At 41.0% G+C, this 15,240-nt stretch overlaps 1 protein-coding gene across 7 annotated transcripts in view; it reads left to right on the forward strand.

The window, feature by feature from the left end:
* The first annotated feature begins 4,121 nt into the window (after nucleotides 1-4,121).
* The window catches only part of LOC148010167 (putative calcium-transporting ATPase 11, plasma membrane-type), a 127,750-nt gene continuing 116,631 nt past the window's right edge, over nucleotides 4,122-15,240 (forward strand). For 5 of the 7 annotated variants that reach the window (XM_087673291.1, XM_087673292.1, XM_087673293.1 and 2 more), the window contains exon 1: nucleotides 4,123-4,392. In XM_087673291.1, the coding sequence (XP_087529417.1) occupies nucleotides 4,219-4,392 (174 nt within the window). In that variant the 5' untranslated portion in view covers nucleotides 4,123-4,218. Of the gene's footprint in view, nucleotides 4,393-15,240 lie in introns of all 7 variants that reach the window. The other 2 variants (XM_087673296.1, XM_087673294.1) reach the window with 1 other exon arrangement.

Below are 15,240 nucleotides of genomic sequence, written 5' to 3' on the forward strand. Positions count from 1 at the left end.
TTTTTTCTTCTCCTTCCCCCCTCTCTCTCTCTCTCTTTTAAATTTTATATTTCCTATCTCTATTATTCTCTCTCTTTTTTCTCTTCTTATTCTTGTTCTTCTCTCTCTCTCTCTCTCTCTCTCTCTCTCTCTCTCTCTCTCTCTCTCTCTCTCTCTCTCTCTCTCTCTCTCTCCTTTTCTTTTTCCCTCTCCCCTCTCTTTTCCTTCTCTCTCTCCTCTTTTTTGTCTTTTTAATTCTCTCTCTCTCTCTCTCTCTCTCTCTCAAAGTATATAAAAAACTATCAAAAACATTTAATTTTTTAAATAGTTTTTAAAAATAAGTAATTCAAAAGAAAATAAAATTTAAAATGGTTGGTAAAAAAATTTGATTTAAAAAGAGGGAGAAAGAGACACTTGTAAAAAGTTTTATTTAATTGAGAGAGAGAGAGAGAGAGAGAGAGAGAGAGAGAGCCTACGTGTGGGGGAGGGGGAATTAAAAAAGGGAGAGGGAAGAGAGAGGGAGTGATTAAACGTGATAAAAAGAGGGTTTTAATTTAAAAATCGAGGTTTGGGAAGCCCTCTAGAGATTTTAGACTTTCCAAAACCTACAACCAAAATAATATAATAGCAAGATGCATGGATAGTGACTAAGTCGAGATACAAGTTGGGTTTATGGAGTCTCAAGCTACTACAAATCTAGACACTAAACAATGGGCAAATGTCTCCCACATATTAAACTAGGATCCAATTATAGTCTTGAATCTTTAAAGAAACTATAATTGGGAACTCATTATATATTTATTTGCATACCTTCTTACATTATAATTTGGAAACAATAATGCTAGCAAGCACCAAAGTGACCTTGTGTAATGAAATTTTTCTCCATAAGACTAATACTCACATGTACAAAGTGAAAGTTTTATACCTAATGGTCCCCAAACAGATAATGGGAGCATTGTGTTAATCACACAAATCGTTGTCATTCAAGCAAATGAATGACTTGTACACATGTGAAAAACTAATTCACTTGATTTGTCATGCAAAAAAACATCCAAGAATTAATGTGACTAATGTTGCAAGCACAAAATTCACAAAAGCCTAACATGGAAGGCTTAAGAAATGCTCAGGATAGTAGGCAGCTCATCATGCTAATGATACAAATTTCATAATTAAATTATCTCAAATAAATAAGATGCTTGAGTTTCCAAAAGTCTTAACTTAATAATTTTTTAAAGGGTTGTGCTAAAGATATGCTATCATATGAATAGAAACCAATTAATTATGATCTCCCACATTCACCTTGTATGTAAGAATGAATAGAAACCAATTAATCATGATCTCCCACATTCACCTTGTATGTAAGAAGCACCTTCGACTATGTGAAACATCACGCATGGCATACAAGAATCCTCATGGATTGAATACAAACATGGATAAGTTCCAAAATGCATCTTTAGGTGGCACCAACCTATTAGTATCGAGAGATCCCCATCAAATAGAATTCACCAAAAGAATTCACTTTATTTAGGAGTTTCAACTATCACATCTTTAAACAACTAGGGTTTTGCCCCAAATTATGAACAATATTATGACATGTTTGAAATAAATTGAGAAGAAGAGGACACTATTTTCAACTCCATTTTGAGGTTTCGAATGTGAAACTCGAATAGTAAATCTTTGTAATATACTAACAAGGAAGGATATGATACAAAAAATATATGCTTTGTTTTAAAGTCTTCAACTAGAGCTGACCAAACCTTTAGGACTCTTCCATGTGGACAATAATAAAATCCATATTAACAAATTCATCTAGAGTACTTGGCCATAAGGAATCATGATAAATAAAAACTTACAAGGAAGAATTCATATTCAATAAAAACTTACCAGCATAGTGTATAGTAGAAATGCTATGTCACTAACGTTTTTGGTATTGTTACACTATGGTATATGAGAATAACCCTTTTGAGCATGTATATGGAGAGACTTCATAAAAGTAGTCATTGAGCTTAAAAGCATCTAGCCATTGTGAGCTAGTGCATTGATGAAGTTCATGGAGTAAGAAACACGTTCTCCTCTACCATAAACATCTAGAAATGTATGCAACCAAAATTGACATCCATCCTCCTCCATAAGACACGATGACATTTAATATTAGTATTCCACTTCAACATTAATGTCGAAGTCTGACAAATTTGAAACCATTTCATGCATGTTAATGGACAAGGAGTGCTCCTTCATATTTAAGTACTAAGTTCAACTACGAAACTCTCCATGTTGACTTTTCGATTAACGTGGAAAATATGTTGTGCACAACGGTCTACCATTGGGTTAAAAGAATAGATTTTCTAGGCATGACTCTCCTTTAACTAATACATGAGATTTTGAAAATCATATTGTCCTAAAATGGTTAAGATATTTCTATAAACAATTGTTGGTAATAAGTAAAATAGGCCCTTTACAACTTGTTGTACTATACTACATTTATAGCAACACGTAATTCCTCTAGAAAATAAACAATTACGCAATCATAACATATGCATATGTATGCATGCAATTGTTTGTTATGTGAGTATGTAGAACTACCTTAAATTTGAAAATAGTTTGTGTGCATGTGTGCACATGCATGAACATGAATTTTAATCTATTTATATTTAGGTGGACACATATAGTGTATGATGGTCGTCAATTTGAAAATAGTTTGTGTGCATGTGCATGTGCATGTGTGCACATGCATGAACATGAATTTTAATCTATTTATATTTAGGTGGAGACATATAGTGTATGATGGTCGTCAACTCGTTGGGTTGCATGGGGTGTGTGTGTGTGTGTGTGTGTGTGTAGATTGGTGAGATGCTAAAAGGTCATTTAGGTTAATGAAGGAGACAATTTTTTTTTTGGAATAATAACTTGCACGTACATGAATACATGTATTCCTTACAACCCTTTGTAAATGAGGATGGTTGAGACATATAACAATACCACAAAGATGTTTGTGTGTGTGTGTGTGTGTAGAGAGAGAGAGAGAGAGAGAGAGAGAGAGAGAGAGAGAGAGAGAGAGAGAGAGAGAGAGAGAGAGAGAGAGAGAGAGAGAGAGAGAGAGAGAGAGAGAGAGAGAGAGAGAGAGAGAGAGAGAGAGAGAGAGAGAGAGAGAGAGAGAGATCTACAAGTCGCCCCGTATTTCTCATATTTGTGTTATATATCATCGGGCGGAGGAGACAATCTTTCACATTTCTGTGGGATTGTAGGAGTCCAAAAGCCCTATGGATATAAAGTGCAACATTTGGCTAGTCAAAGCTTGTTTTCATGATAAGGTTACATGGAGACAGGCTTTGCTTGGTGTTAAAGGAAGAACGAATCCAAATTCGTTACCCCTTTGGAGTAGCATGAGAGGTTTAATTCTTCTCAGCCACTTGGGATGCAAGTAATCGAGGGGTCTTCATGTCCATCCCTAAGATTTCGGTTAATCCTAATGACCCATTTCCAAAAGTTCCTAATCGGATATTCAAGGTGCTATCATTTTTATGCCAAGAAAGATCGACTAGTTTTTTTGTTTTTGTTTTTTTTTTTGGTGAGTTTGCTAGCTGTGTGTAGATTCACAAATTTGTAATGTGCTTATTACCTGTTGTTAAAAAAATTGACAATCCCTCGAAAATTTACTAGGCAATATTCAGTTTTGATAGATTGGATACGCTCTTGTTCTAGACGTTCCCAAGTGTAAGAAGTCTAGTGCAACATGTCCACAAGGGCAATAATTGGGACCAAGAAATGAAAGGCCACAAGCCCACACTCCAAAGATCTTCGGTGTGTAAGGAAGAGAAAGGTCAATCCATGCAAATCAAATTCAATGGTCACAGTCAAATGAATGACAGAGATTGCAAAAGCACCTTTCAATAGCAAACATACGGCACAAAGAAGTGATGTTTAATGTCAAATGAATTGTTGAATTTGAAAAAGAAGCTTGAAATGTTTTGAGAGGAAGCCAGTAGCCTAAATTTTAGTCTTTGAAGTCATTTTCGCTACAATTGTCTTAGTCGTGGACACTTGTAAGGTTAAGGTGTGTGTATATATACAACATTAGAAGGTGTGTGTATTATAACATTAATATAACATTAGAAGGTTAAGGTGTGTATATTATAATAATATACACACCTTAAGAGAAAATATCATGTTCGCGTAACACGATTGTTCTTACCGATGTTCCGTCCTGAAAAATGTACTGTGTAGTACAGACGAGAGTGTATGTTCTTCTTTTGGACAGCAGCGAGAGAGGCCAGCAGGTCAATGGCGGACCCATACGACATCCCTCACAAGAAGCCGCCTCTCGATGCCTTGGAGCGATGGCGGAAGGGCGTTTTCGCCCTCAATGCTGCCCGCCGGTTCCGCCACACCACTAACGTTAAGAAGATCCGAGAGGTATGCATGCAATCACGCACATTCCTGTGTTTTATGGTGGCCGGTGTTCTTTCTTGCATTTTGCACCTGCTGCTAAGACTCTCAAAACACGGGAGCTTCTTTCATCGAGCACTTGCCACAAGCTCATGGAATCTCCGGCACTATCAAATTTGCATCCTTTCTTAGCAAATGCCGGACTGGTATACACATTCCCCTCGGCAATCACGTCCTCCACGACCATCATTGCAGCCAGAATCTGGCGTACTTGCTTTTCATCCGTGTTATCGCAACATATCTGGCTCCTTGCTGCAACACTTATAATTTTGATTATGTTTTATGAGGCTCATATGGACATTATCAAAGGATTGTTTGAAAATGGAGGCTCTTTTTGGTTTTGCAAGCAGCCCTAGCGACAGCAAATGTTAACTGTTGTTCCTTCTGTGGCTGCTCAGAATGATATAAAGTGCCTTACGGGGTTCTCCTAGGAGGCCTTCATAGTGAATCCTGTTGGCTCTTGTATATGTCAACTTTCTCAACCCTCATACATGTGTAGCACGTGTAGAGACAACTTGGTAATCCACCCACATGTATTCAATAATTGTCGCTCACTCTTGGTTGGCACCATGCCTACTTGTTGGGAGTGTACGTTCATGGCTCATATCTTGTATCATTATCAAGTTGCTTTTCGGTGTCCTCATTGCTATTTTTAATGCTCTACATTGTCTTCATTTACACTAAATGTATGATCATATGGTATTGTAACACACACACGCATTTGAGTGTGTGTACACATTCTCTCTCTCTCTCTCCCCCGGCCGCCCCCCCCCCCCCCCCCCTTCTTCTTCTTGAATTGTTTTCGATGCATCTACAAATCCAACATGGTATTAGCGCATCAAGCTCTTCATCCACTAACTTGGGGAGATTGGAATGAGAAGGTAATTGTGTCTTGCTTCATTGTTTATACTTTCATGTGGTTTGCTTTTCAGATCTGTGTTTTCCAAGTTTGTGTAAAAGCCATTTCTTGCGCATAATTACATTATTTGATTATCTAAACTTGCCTTATTTAGGTTGAAACCTTGCTTACGCGACAACCATTGGATATACACCACTTGAAAATTGCACGTCTTAAAAGCATAACATGTGAACGTAGTGTTGGTGTCTACTATACTTGCATTTGAGGTTATACAATAACATGTGAACAAATCCATTTTTGAAAATTTGGGTGGGTGGCATGTGCTATGAAGTCAAGGAACCTTGTGTTTTTGGCCTTTTGGGTGGGCATTGTTAGTTGAGAGATGGTAGAATCTTGCACGTGAAGTTTCTAAACTTGCTGTTAACGTATTTTTGCCTCGCTACCATCACCACTTTTGATTCCCATGGGCAATACCCATTGCCACGGTGACCACTTTGAGCAATCAATATGCATGTGTCTACCAAGCTACATTTAACCTTCACAAAGTCAAAGCAAATGTTTTTAAACTTTAAAAGAAAAAGGACATAGAATGTAATTATAAAGGAAAGGTTTTTAAAGCCCTACACTCGAGCTAATAATTTGACATTTTTTAACTTTTTGATGAAGCTTGGTGATCTTCATTTGTATAGGCTAAGATTGGTCCTTCAGGGAGAGTCATAAGAGAGCCTACAAGTGGCTCACCCTAGAGCTCAACTAATACTAAGAGCAGCTCATGTGTTGCTAAAGGATGGATGACGTGGGGCAATGAAGTAGCAAGCTAACTAAATATTGGGGGTTACAGACCACCCGTGCCTAGCCATCTATATTTATCCTATACTTAGTGCCCGCGCACTTGTACACTGCAGGTGGCGGCCGGCCATCATTGTCGTGCTTATTCTTTATTCTTTACTATGGAATAATAAAGGAAAGGTAGGCCACACAGTGTAACTGTTGGAGTTCTCACATACCGTTCTTACTCTCTTGAGTTCAAATCTCCATAGCCATTGCTCTTTTACTTCTACTTGAGCTTCTCTCTCACTCTTACTCTTGCTCACCCTTTCAATTGGTATAAGAGCGGGTATTTGAGGAGCTTCAACCATTCTTCTTCAAGTCAGGAAAGAGAGCTTCAACCGAGCTTCCATGGCAGCCACACCTTGTTCCAATGGAGCTATGCAGTAGCTCCCCATCTTCTTCAGTTTGTTTCTCAGCATGCGGAGCATCTTCACTCAGCAACAAGTGACGTTGGAAGCTCATCCACAATAGGGACAAGCCCTATGGATCAGTTTGCAATTTGTAGTGCATTTTTAAGGGCTGTCCTTGCCCTGCTTGCATTAGCCATTGCCTCGTGGTGCTCCTCTTGCTCCTTGCCCAACATTTGGGTGCCCTTTCCGGCATACTGGACTCTGTCTTGGGAATTATTTGGGAAGGGAATGATCAGCCATTGATTGACAGTTGTGGATAGACTTGCTGTTTACAGTTTGGGATAGCAAACTTTTGAATGTTTATGCTTTGTTGATGCTTATGCATTGAAGATTCAATGCTGGGATCATGTATTAATGCTTGGGAAGGCTCTATGGGTTGGTTAGAGCTTGCTTTGCTCAACTATTGGAAGATTTATTGCTGTCATAAACAGTGGACAGCAAGCTTATGTATTGAAAATAGACTTGCTGTTTACAGTTTGGGATAGCAAACTTTTGAATGTTTATGCTTTGTTGATGCTTATGCATTGAAGATTCAATGCTGGGATCATGTATTAATGCTTGGGAAGGCTCTATGGGTTGGTTAGAGCTTGCTTTGCTCAACTATTGGAAGATTTATTGCTGTCATAAACAGTGGACAGCAAGCTTATGTATTGAATATTAGTGAAATACACGCTTTTATGTTACTTCGGAATGGTTTTGGATCAAATGCATGCTTATCACCGCTGGTTATGCTGAATATGCTCTTACTTGAGCTTTGAGCTTTGATTTCAAGCTCCCTTACATTCATACTTGGCAAAGGTTGGTTTGGCCAATGATTTACTACTTATGGGTTTGGATATTTATGTCATTTGGATTTCTCGGATGTATTACTTGGCATTATTGGGTTTTCGGATGTTATGATGTACATGCATTGAGTTTGACTTGCTCTCGACGATTCCGGTGGGAGTATTTTTAGTTTTGTATTGTAGAGCTTGGCCTTTGGAGTGCGTGGGACATAGTAGCAATGGAATGGGAATGGGAATGCAGGGTCCTAAGGGAATGGGAATGAAGCCCCAAGGGGAACGGGAATGTAAGGGGAATGACTTATACTGTATATATGATTTATATATTTCAAACTATTCATTTATATATTTCATAAAAGCTCTTTTAAAAAATATGCACAATTTGCAAAACATGATAGTCTTTTTCATAGATGAAAGCCTAGTTACATTGAAATGGCATATAAGATTCAAAAGAGATGATAATCTAGGATTATACTACATAAAAGAGCCAATAAGCATAACTATAGTGAACAAAATATAGCAGCTTGGAATTTGAAAGTCTCTCAAAGTAACCATTGGATTATACATGGCTGCCTCTAGTAGCAAGAGTATTAAAAAAACTATCATCCACATTGTCTAAGAAAGCCATATCATAATCAAAATCAGCATTTGCAGGTTTCAAAGCATTTTGACCATCAGCTATATGTGTAGGCGTAAGTGTCTCCCCATCTTCATCAGAGGACTCTTGCCTTTAGGGAAGCCACATCTACAAGTAAGCACAAGTTTGCAATTCTCAGCCAGCTATACACACTTTTGAAAGGGGAGAACCATCTAGAGTGAGGGGCAACCATCACCCTTCACAAATAGAAGGCTTAAATTTACAAGCCAACACCTGGAAGATGAAGTACCGCTTGCTTATCTTAGGGTCAAACTCACTGCAAAAAGGGAGCACTGTGTTGATGCTCTCATCGATGAAGGAGCTGATTTTAATATCTTGACCTATGAAGTATGGACCCTACTAGGCCAACCAGAGCTCTCACCAACTCATGCAACTCTTAATCCTTATGGGAGACACCCACAAGCACTTATAGGGAAGTGCAAAAACCTGGTAACTATTGAAATTGAAAGCTTGTCTATCCTATTCCATGTTCCTCCAAATAGTGCTAATTGTGGAAAGGAAATCCTCCTAAGACGACCCTTCAAAAGGGCGACGAAGTGCGAGGCCTATTATGTAGCACAGAGGATATACTTGACACTACTGGGTGTGAGGATAATCACAACCTTTAGTAAGGTTGATCTCATCGAACCTCGAGGGAAGGACACAAGGAACATTCTGTTATACTAGGCAAGTCTAGTGATGAGAGCAAGGACTTGTTGAAAGAGTGGATACAAGCGCATAATGAACAGAGAGAACCAGTGAGCGAGGCCATGCTTGAAATAATAGGGTCACAAGACAATGCCAGGCTTTGGACTTACAAATATCGTAGAAGACCACAAAAGAAGCCCAAGCCTTATAGACGAAAGTATCAATGGAGAGCCAGTACAACACTGCGATGGATATCCGAAGCGTTGCTATGTGTTCAAGGGTATTACGCAGGTAACTGCTGGATTTGGGTATCAAAACCCCCTGCCAAACCACCTCTGTCACAGCTGAAGGCCAAGACGTATCAAGAGCGAAGAAAGCACAGGAGAAGATCTAAACGAAAAAACAAGTTTCGAGTCAAAAACATTGGAGTGATTGAGCCCCTAACGATTGAAATCAAGAAACCAATTGGGACTATTCGAAGGGTAGATTCTCAACCTAGCGTGCTTAACAAGCGGCTATCAAATGTAGCCATCGAGTGTGCACAAAAGCTACTAGTGCCCAATGAGCCTCTGACTTTCCAAGAGGATAATGAGTACCACAGGCGCAATGTTGCTCATGATAAGGCTAATTGCTCAATAAAGCAAATTGCAGAGTTGTCTAATAGCCATGAGCATATTTTTCAGCCTGTCACAAGACTGTGACAACTAGTACCTTTTTGTTGATTTCTTTATTACATATTTTATTTGGTTTTTCTTTGGAAGAATCCCTCTTGAAATCTAAACGCCTGGCCAGTATGTGAAACAGACAGGAATGTCTAGTGAGTCAAGATTGGACAGTTAAGGTCCAGTATAAGTCTGGAAGAGATTGGTGGCACTGTAGATTGACAAGCCTGGAAGAGACTTGTGAAAGTGTATATGGACAAGTGTGTTGAAGAACTAGCCTGGAAGAGGCTAGTTCAAAGTGAAGATGGACAAATCTGCAAGAGATTAGTCCATGTGGGGTCATTAGTGGAAATTCACTTTCAGTTGAGCTACATTACAGATTTGGATGTAGCCATAGTCTGCAAAGATGGTCAGAAGACTAGTGGGGATGCAATGGAAGCAATATAAAATTTAGGGAGTTACTATTTTTGGACCCCAGAATCTGTTCGTATCATTATCTTCGTTTTTGCACGAGGATCAATCCTCTGGTCTATGCCGGGGTCAAATTTTGCACCGAGCATGGAGAATTTTAAACCGGAAGGTTAGAACGGGAAATATCTTATAGTGCTGCCACTTGGCACAAAAGTGTGCACTTACCTCTTTAAAGAGGGCTGGCGTGCAGTTTTTGGGCTTAGAAGGGCTCATTTGAGAAGGACAGTTGCTGATGGAGAGCTCTTGAGAGTTGGTCTACCTTGTTTATGATGCACAGAGGGCTGGGCTTGCTTCCTACTCTCTCTCTCTCTCCCTGACAGTTTGGTTATGCTGCAGAATCAAGGGCCTTTCTTCTGATTAAGGTACAGGTGTGTGGAATATGCTGTTTTTGCATGAGGCAAGAGCCTCTTTTCTCCAGGAACAGGAGCAGTTGTTTGCTGCCCACAAGCATGAATAGGTGAGGGTGGTAATCTCACCAAGCAGGTGTCTGAAACAGCATTAAATCAGTTCTGATTCTGGATTGTTCAAAGGTTATTTCAGAGCCCAATTGATGTCAGAATCAAGGGGCACTTGGCCTAGATGATGCAGGACAATGCAGGGAACAATATGAGCTGAGAACAGGTGTCGGAACAGGTCTAAACCAGTAATTATAGTGGGCTGAACAGTACAGGGAACAGTATGAGTTGTAAACAGGTTTCAGAACAGGTCTGAACCAATAGTTACAGCAGGCTGAAATGGTCAATTCTGCACTCCAACCAGAAGATTCAGACTTGGGCAGAGTTTCCCCTCCTGGTCAGCTTGTTTTGGGTCAGTAAATGTATTGTTATGCTGCCAAATTTCACCCAGAATAGGTGAAAGACAGCCCATTGTACTCTCTCTCTTTTTAAAAATAGAGAAATACCGCAAGGGACGCCTAACTTAGGGGCCAACAGGGTGTCTATGTCACAACAGGAGCATTCTAGCTTCCTGTATTTCTTCTTGATTCTGTGTCTTTAAGTTCAGGTTAAGTGGGCGACTATTAAATTGGGTGAAAGCATTTATATATTTTGGTTGTACACTACCGCCCTTCCCAATGAACAGGCCGGTTCCACAGCCAGTGCCAAGTCCACCTAGGAGTCCCAAGTCTCCCATACGCTCTTTTCCTAAACGGATTTAGGAAACATAACAATAGTCGTCAAGTGCGGCTGCTCAATCCCAATCTATATCTCCATCTAGGCTTTCAAATGTCCAAGAGGTGGACATGACACCACCCTTAGTTCTCAGCCTAAGGATATGCCCGTGAAATCCATTGTGACTAGCTCAACTAATACTCAATCTGCACAGGTGAATGCTCAACGAGCAACAAAAGATATGACCACTCCCAATCTGCCTAAGGACTTGGCACGCTCCACCAACAATAGCCAGTAGTCTGAACTAGCGACTACTATTTCCAATCAAGCATCGGATGAGGGGCTAGACAAGGGAGACTTGACCAAAGAGCAAGACTCCCCAAGAGGAGAGAGAGTTGTACCCTCACAACCTCACAAGGCTGTTCAACAGGCCGTGGTTAAGTCCCATAAGGACATGCCAGAAGAAGAGAATGCTGAGGCACAACCGAGCATAGCAACATTTGACCTAGTTCAGGGTCCTGAGTCCTTAAGGGATACACCACAATTGCCCAAGAAAAAGGGGAGAAAACAATGAAAACAACGGCAGTTGCTAGGGGCTGTGGATATCAAGAACATTGAGACCAAGGTTGTTGAAGAGTTGAGGAGCAAAGCATTGAGTCCATCCACCAATGAACCCATTGCCATCTCTCCTAATAGCGGTGAGACCTCAGACATATCCAGGTGTTCTAAAAAATCGGAGCAACCATTACCATATCAACGGTTGCTTGCAACACTCGATCCACTGGCAACAGAACTTGCATTGATAATCAAGAGTGGATACAACACTGTTACAAGGTGACAAACTATACTAGTCACATCCAAGGAGAACCATGACACAATAGCAGCAAGGCCTCAAGAGAAACATAAAAGCCTCGAGGATATGAGCAACCCTAGCATTGACCAATCTTGCTCATCTAGGCCTGAGCCCCAAGCTATGCTAAAGCCTAGGGAAACTCCTAGAACCTTGTACGAGATAGCAACCGAGCAAGCCTTCATAGAACATAGAAGTGTCACAGAGTGCTTGACTGAGTTGGATGCTAAACTCAAAATATTCGCACGTGTCTACGTTCTTGCAGACATGGGCATATTCCCTAGGGAGCAGCTTGAGGGATACTTGCCATGTTCTCTATCCTGGGAAGAGCAAGAATATCTTGATGAGCACTACGACAAGCTCCTACACAAGCGCATGCAACTCATCTCTGACAAGGAAGACGACGACTTGCGCTTAACTGTGACATTCAATGATGTGCTTTGCCAACCAAATCTCTTAGAGGTAGAGCAACTAAAGTGACAATTAGAAGGTCGAAGTCAGTTTGAAAAATGTTGGTTTGAAAACCGTGCTACAATGGCATAATTTGGAGCCCAGACTACGATAGTCTCAAGGGAGCGTTTGGCCAAATGGTGGTCTCAGAGAGACCCAACCTACGTGTGGCACCAATTTCCTTTCGAGTACTAACTGCCATTCGGGGTAGGGACTTAGTCGGGGCTAGCCAAGAAAACTCTCTGGTTGATAAGATTCTCATTTAGGAGGAGCTCCATGTTGCGAGTAGACTCGGACAAGGTACCATGCTACTTGATGCTGCAAAATATTTGTAGTTGTTGAGTAGGATGCCATGAGTACTGGATATGTGTGCCATACTCTAGTACAATCCTGAATTCTACAAATGGTTTTTATCCTCACAAAGTGACATGGATGCATAAATTATACATAAATAAATAATGAGTTTTGTAACTGTGTATAAATAATATCCCCACACACAAGCAATGATAGTTAAGCGTAGGAAGAAAAGTTTGGGTTTGGCAGGTTGAGCTTCTTTGGTCCTCCCCTCACCATACGTCTAGAAGTTGTGTGATCGTTCCCACCTCCATGTGGAGGGCATGTAGTCCTCAGGGCCGCCTTGGGAAGCCCTGACCAACACCTCTGAGGGTGTACACGGGGCGCCGTCCCCTTCTATAGGCTTTCCCCCGTTTTGATCTATCCTTCAGGGATGAGCCTTGCCCCAGTCCATCATAGCCAGTCCGTGCAACTTGGCATGAGCAAAGATTTGCTACTGGTTGGAATACACTCCGCAGTCGAGGCAGGACAAACGTCATCACGGGGGCTGTTCCTCTACAACCACCACTGCATGCCTCACCTCACCCTCCCTCATCATATGCACTTGACAATCCACTGTTTAATCTCTTCCATGCAAACCCTTGATTCACATTTTGCAGGTTTCTCCACTCGGTCCCAGCCGATATCTCCCCTGCCCGGCTAAATAGGAGTCCCTCATCGGCAATGCCCCAGTCTCTTGGTCACTCGGACTCACCTCGCCTCATACAAATAGAATAGCCCCTGTTTTGTACAAAATGCTTACCAAGTGCCATTTGGCCATGACTTTTTGTCGTTAGATGGTTAAAAGGGGTAGATTCTCCAATTGTGCAAACTTTTCATATCTAATTTTAATATATTTCATGCCTTTAACAAAAAGCAAGCACAGGTGATGTGTATCTAAGTCAATACCATGGATTTAGATAAGTGATGTCTTTTTGCGTTGCACCTGTTTATCATAATTGAAACGTATGACTTGCATGTATTCTCGCGAGTTGTTAAGTGAATACAGGATGACACAGGTCTCTATACAAAAGTGTTTAATGTCCAAGGTACCACAAGACCACCAACACCATAAAGAGCCATGACGGAAGCCTCACTATTGAAAGTGAAAATTGTCCTTGCAGCTCGCCCGCATCGCATGGCCCGAAGCATAGTCATTGACTACTCTCTCCTTCTGGGTAAACTCTACATTCGGCTCACGGCAAGTGTTACCTCAATTGTACCGACATCACATGTTACAAAGAGGTTTTGAAAAATCTCAAGTGTATCTTCCCATTGCAACAATTGTTCCCCCCAGTAGCGAGGCTAGTAACACAAACATCATTGTAATATCCATTTTCACAGTTGAATCTCTACATTTTCCAGTCCAAATGAAACGTTGATGGCCTCAACGTATTGCAATGGTTATAATCCCAAAAAAAAGAAAAAAAGAAAAGAAAAGAAAAGAAAAGAAAGAAAGAAAGAATTATAGACAAAAAACAAAACAAAAAAAGCACTCACAATCATAGTACAACACCTAGGGGTCCTCAAATTAGGTGCGTCCAGTGACCTTGATCAGCTGGCTCCGTCCCTAGTCCCCTACCCTTGTCACATCCCCCACAATTGTTGAGGGCACATCAAGGGCAGGACATACCTAGGGAGCTTGTCTTGCCTATGGTTAGACTTGTCACCCTGATCCATTTGCACACTTCCTTTTTTGCACTCCACTTCACTACCATTGCAATCGATCGTGGTAATGCACGAACGACCATGGAAAGTACACTGTACTCATCAAGCAATACAAGTAGCTATCAGCTACCAAAAGTTAAGGTGTCGAGGAGTTCAATTATGCTATATTATGTTGTCACAGCACAAATGATGTCTCATCCGCCTTCATGTGTACTCCTCAACATCGACAATTTGTTCCACCCCATTGAACCCTCGCTTCATCCACACATTGCTACGAGGAACCAGACTAGCGGTCTTCTAACTACGTAATCTCTAAGTATGCACGTGCACTCACATAATATCTGCACCATAATATATACATAGTTTGGGTCCTCAAGTGCAGGACAATACTCTTGGCTTGCTTAGAGTTCGACCTGTCTCCCAAACTAATCAATCTACGTCTTGTGCACGATAAGAAGACTAGTACTATCCCCAGGGAGAGACCACATATGAGAGGTTTTCAATTGTAGGTATTGAAGACTCCAACGGAAGTGTCGTCAGTCCTTCATCAACACTCAACTTTGAATTCTTATCCTTTATCATCATGCAAGCCCACCAAAGAATCGTCACATGCTGAATCCCTAGAACACCAACACTTGTGACAGCCATGAGTGCAACTCCCAACAAAAAACAACCCTATCTCCAACTACAACAACCCTATCACCATCCAATCCTACCACCAAAGTACCACCAATGACCTTCATCCGCCCCACCACCACAACTTCTCCATGGCAAACCACAACAGTCCCTTTTAACCACGTCTTCGGTGCATGCCAAAGCCTGCTACCTATACTGGTGAGTGCCATGGGATTGGCACTCGTCTAGGAGGGGGATAATGTTAACCCTCAAACGTACAAGGTAGAAAAGCTGGAAAATCTAAAGCAGAAGTTAAGGCCAAGGCAAAAGTGAAACAGAAGACAAGAAGTGCAGAAAAGTCCTACATCAAGGAGAAAGGCGCACGAGAAAAAGGCGCAAGTCAATACTTTTGTAAAAGAGTGCAAGGCGCACCATGATTTATCTTAAGAGTGCCGGGCCGTGCAATTTGTAAAGGTAGATAGGCAGTAGG

The sequence above is a fragment of the Lygodium microphyllum genome, chromosome 30 (genome assembly GCF_053477565.2).
Source record: "Lygodium microphyllum isolate KBCC chromosome 30, Lygodium_microphyllum_v1.1.10, whole genome shotgun sequence".
Taxonomy (NCBI): domain Eukaryota; kingdom Viridiplantae; phylum Streptophyta; class Polypodiopsida; order Schizaeales; family Lygodiaceae; genus Lygodium; species Lygodium microphyllum.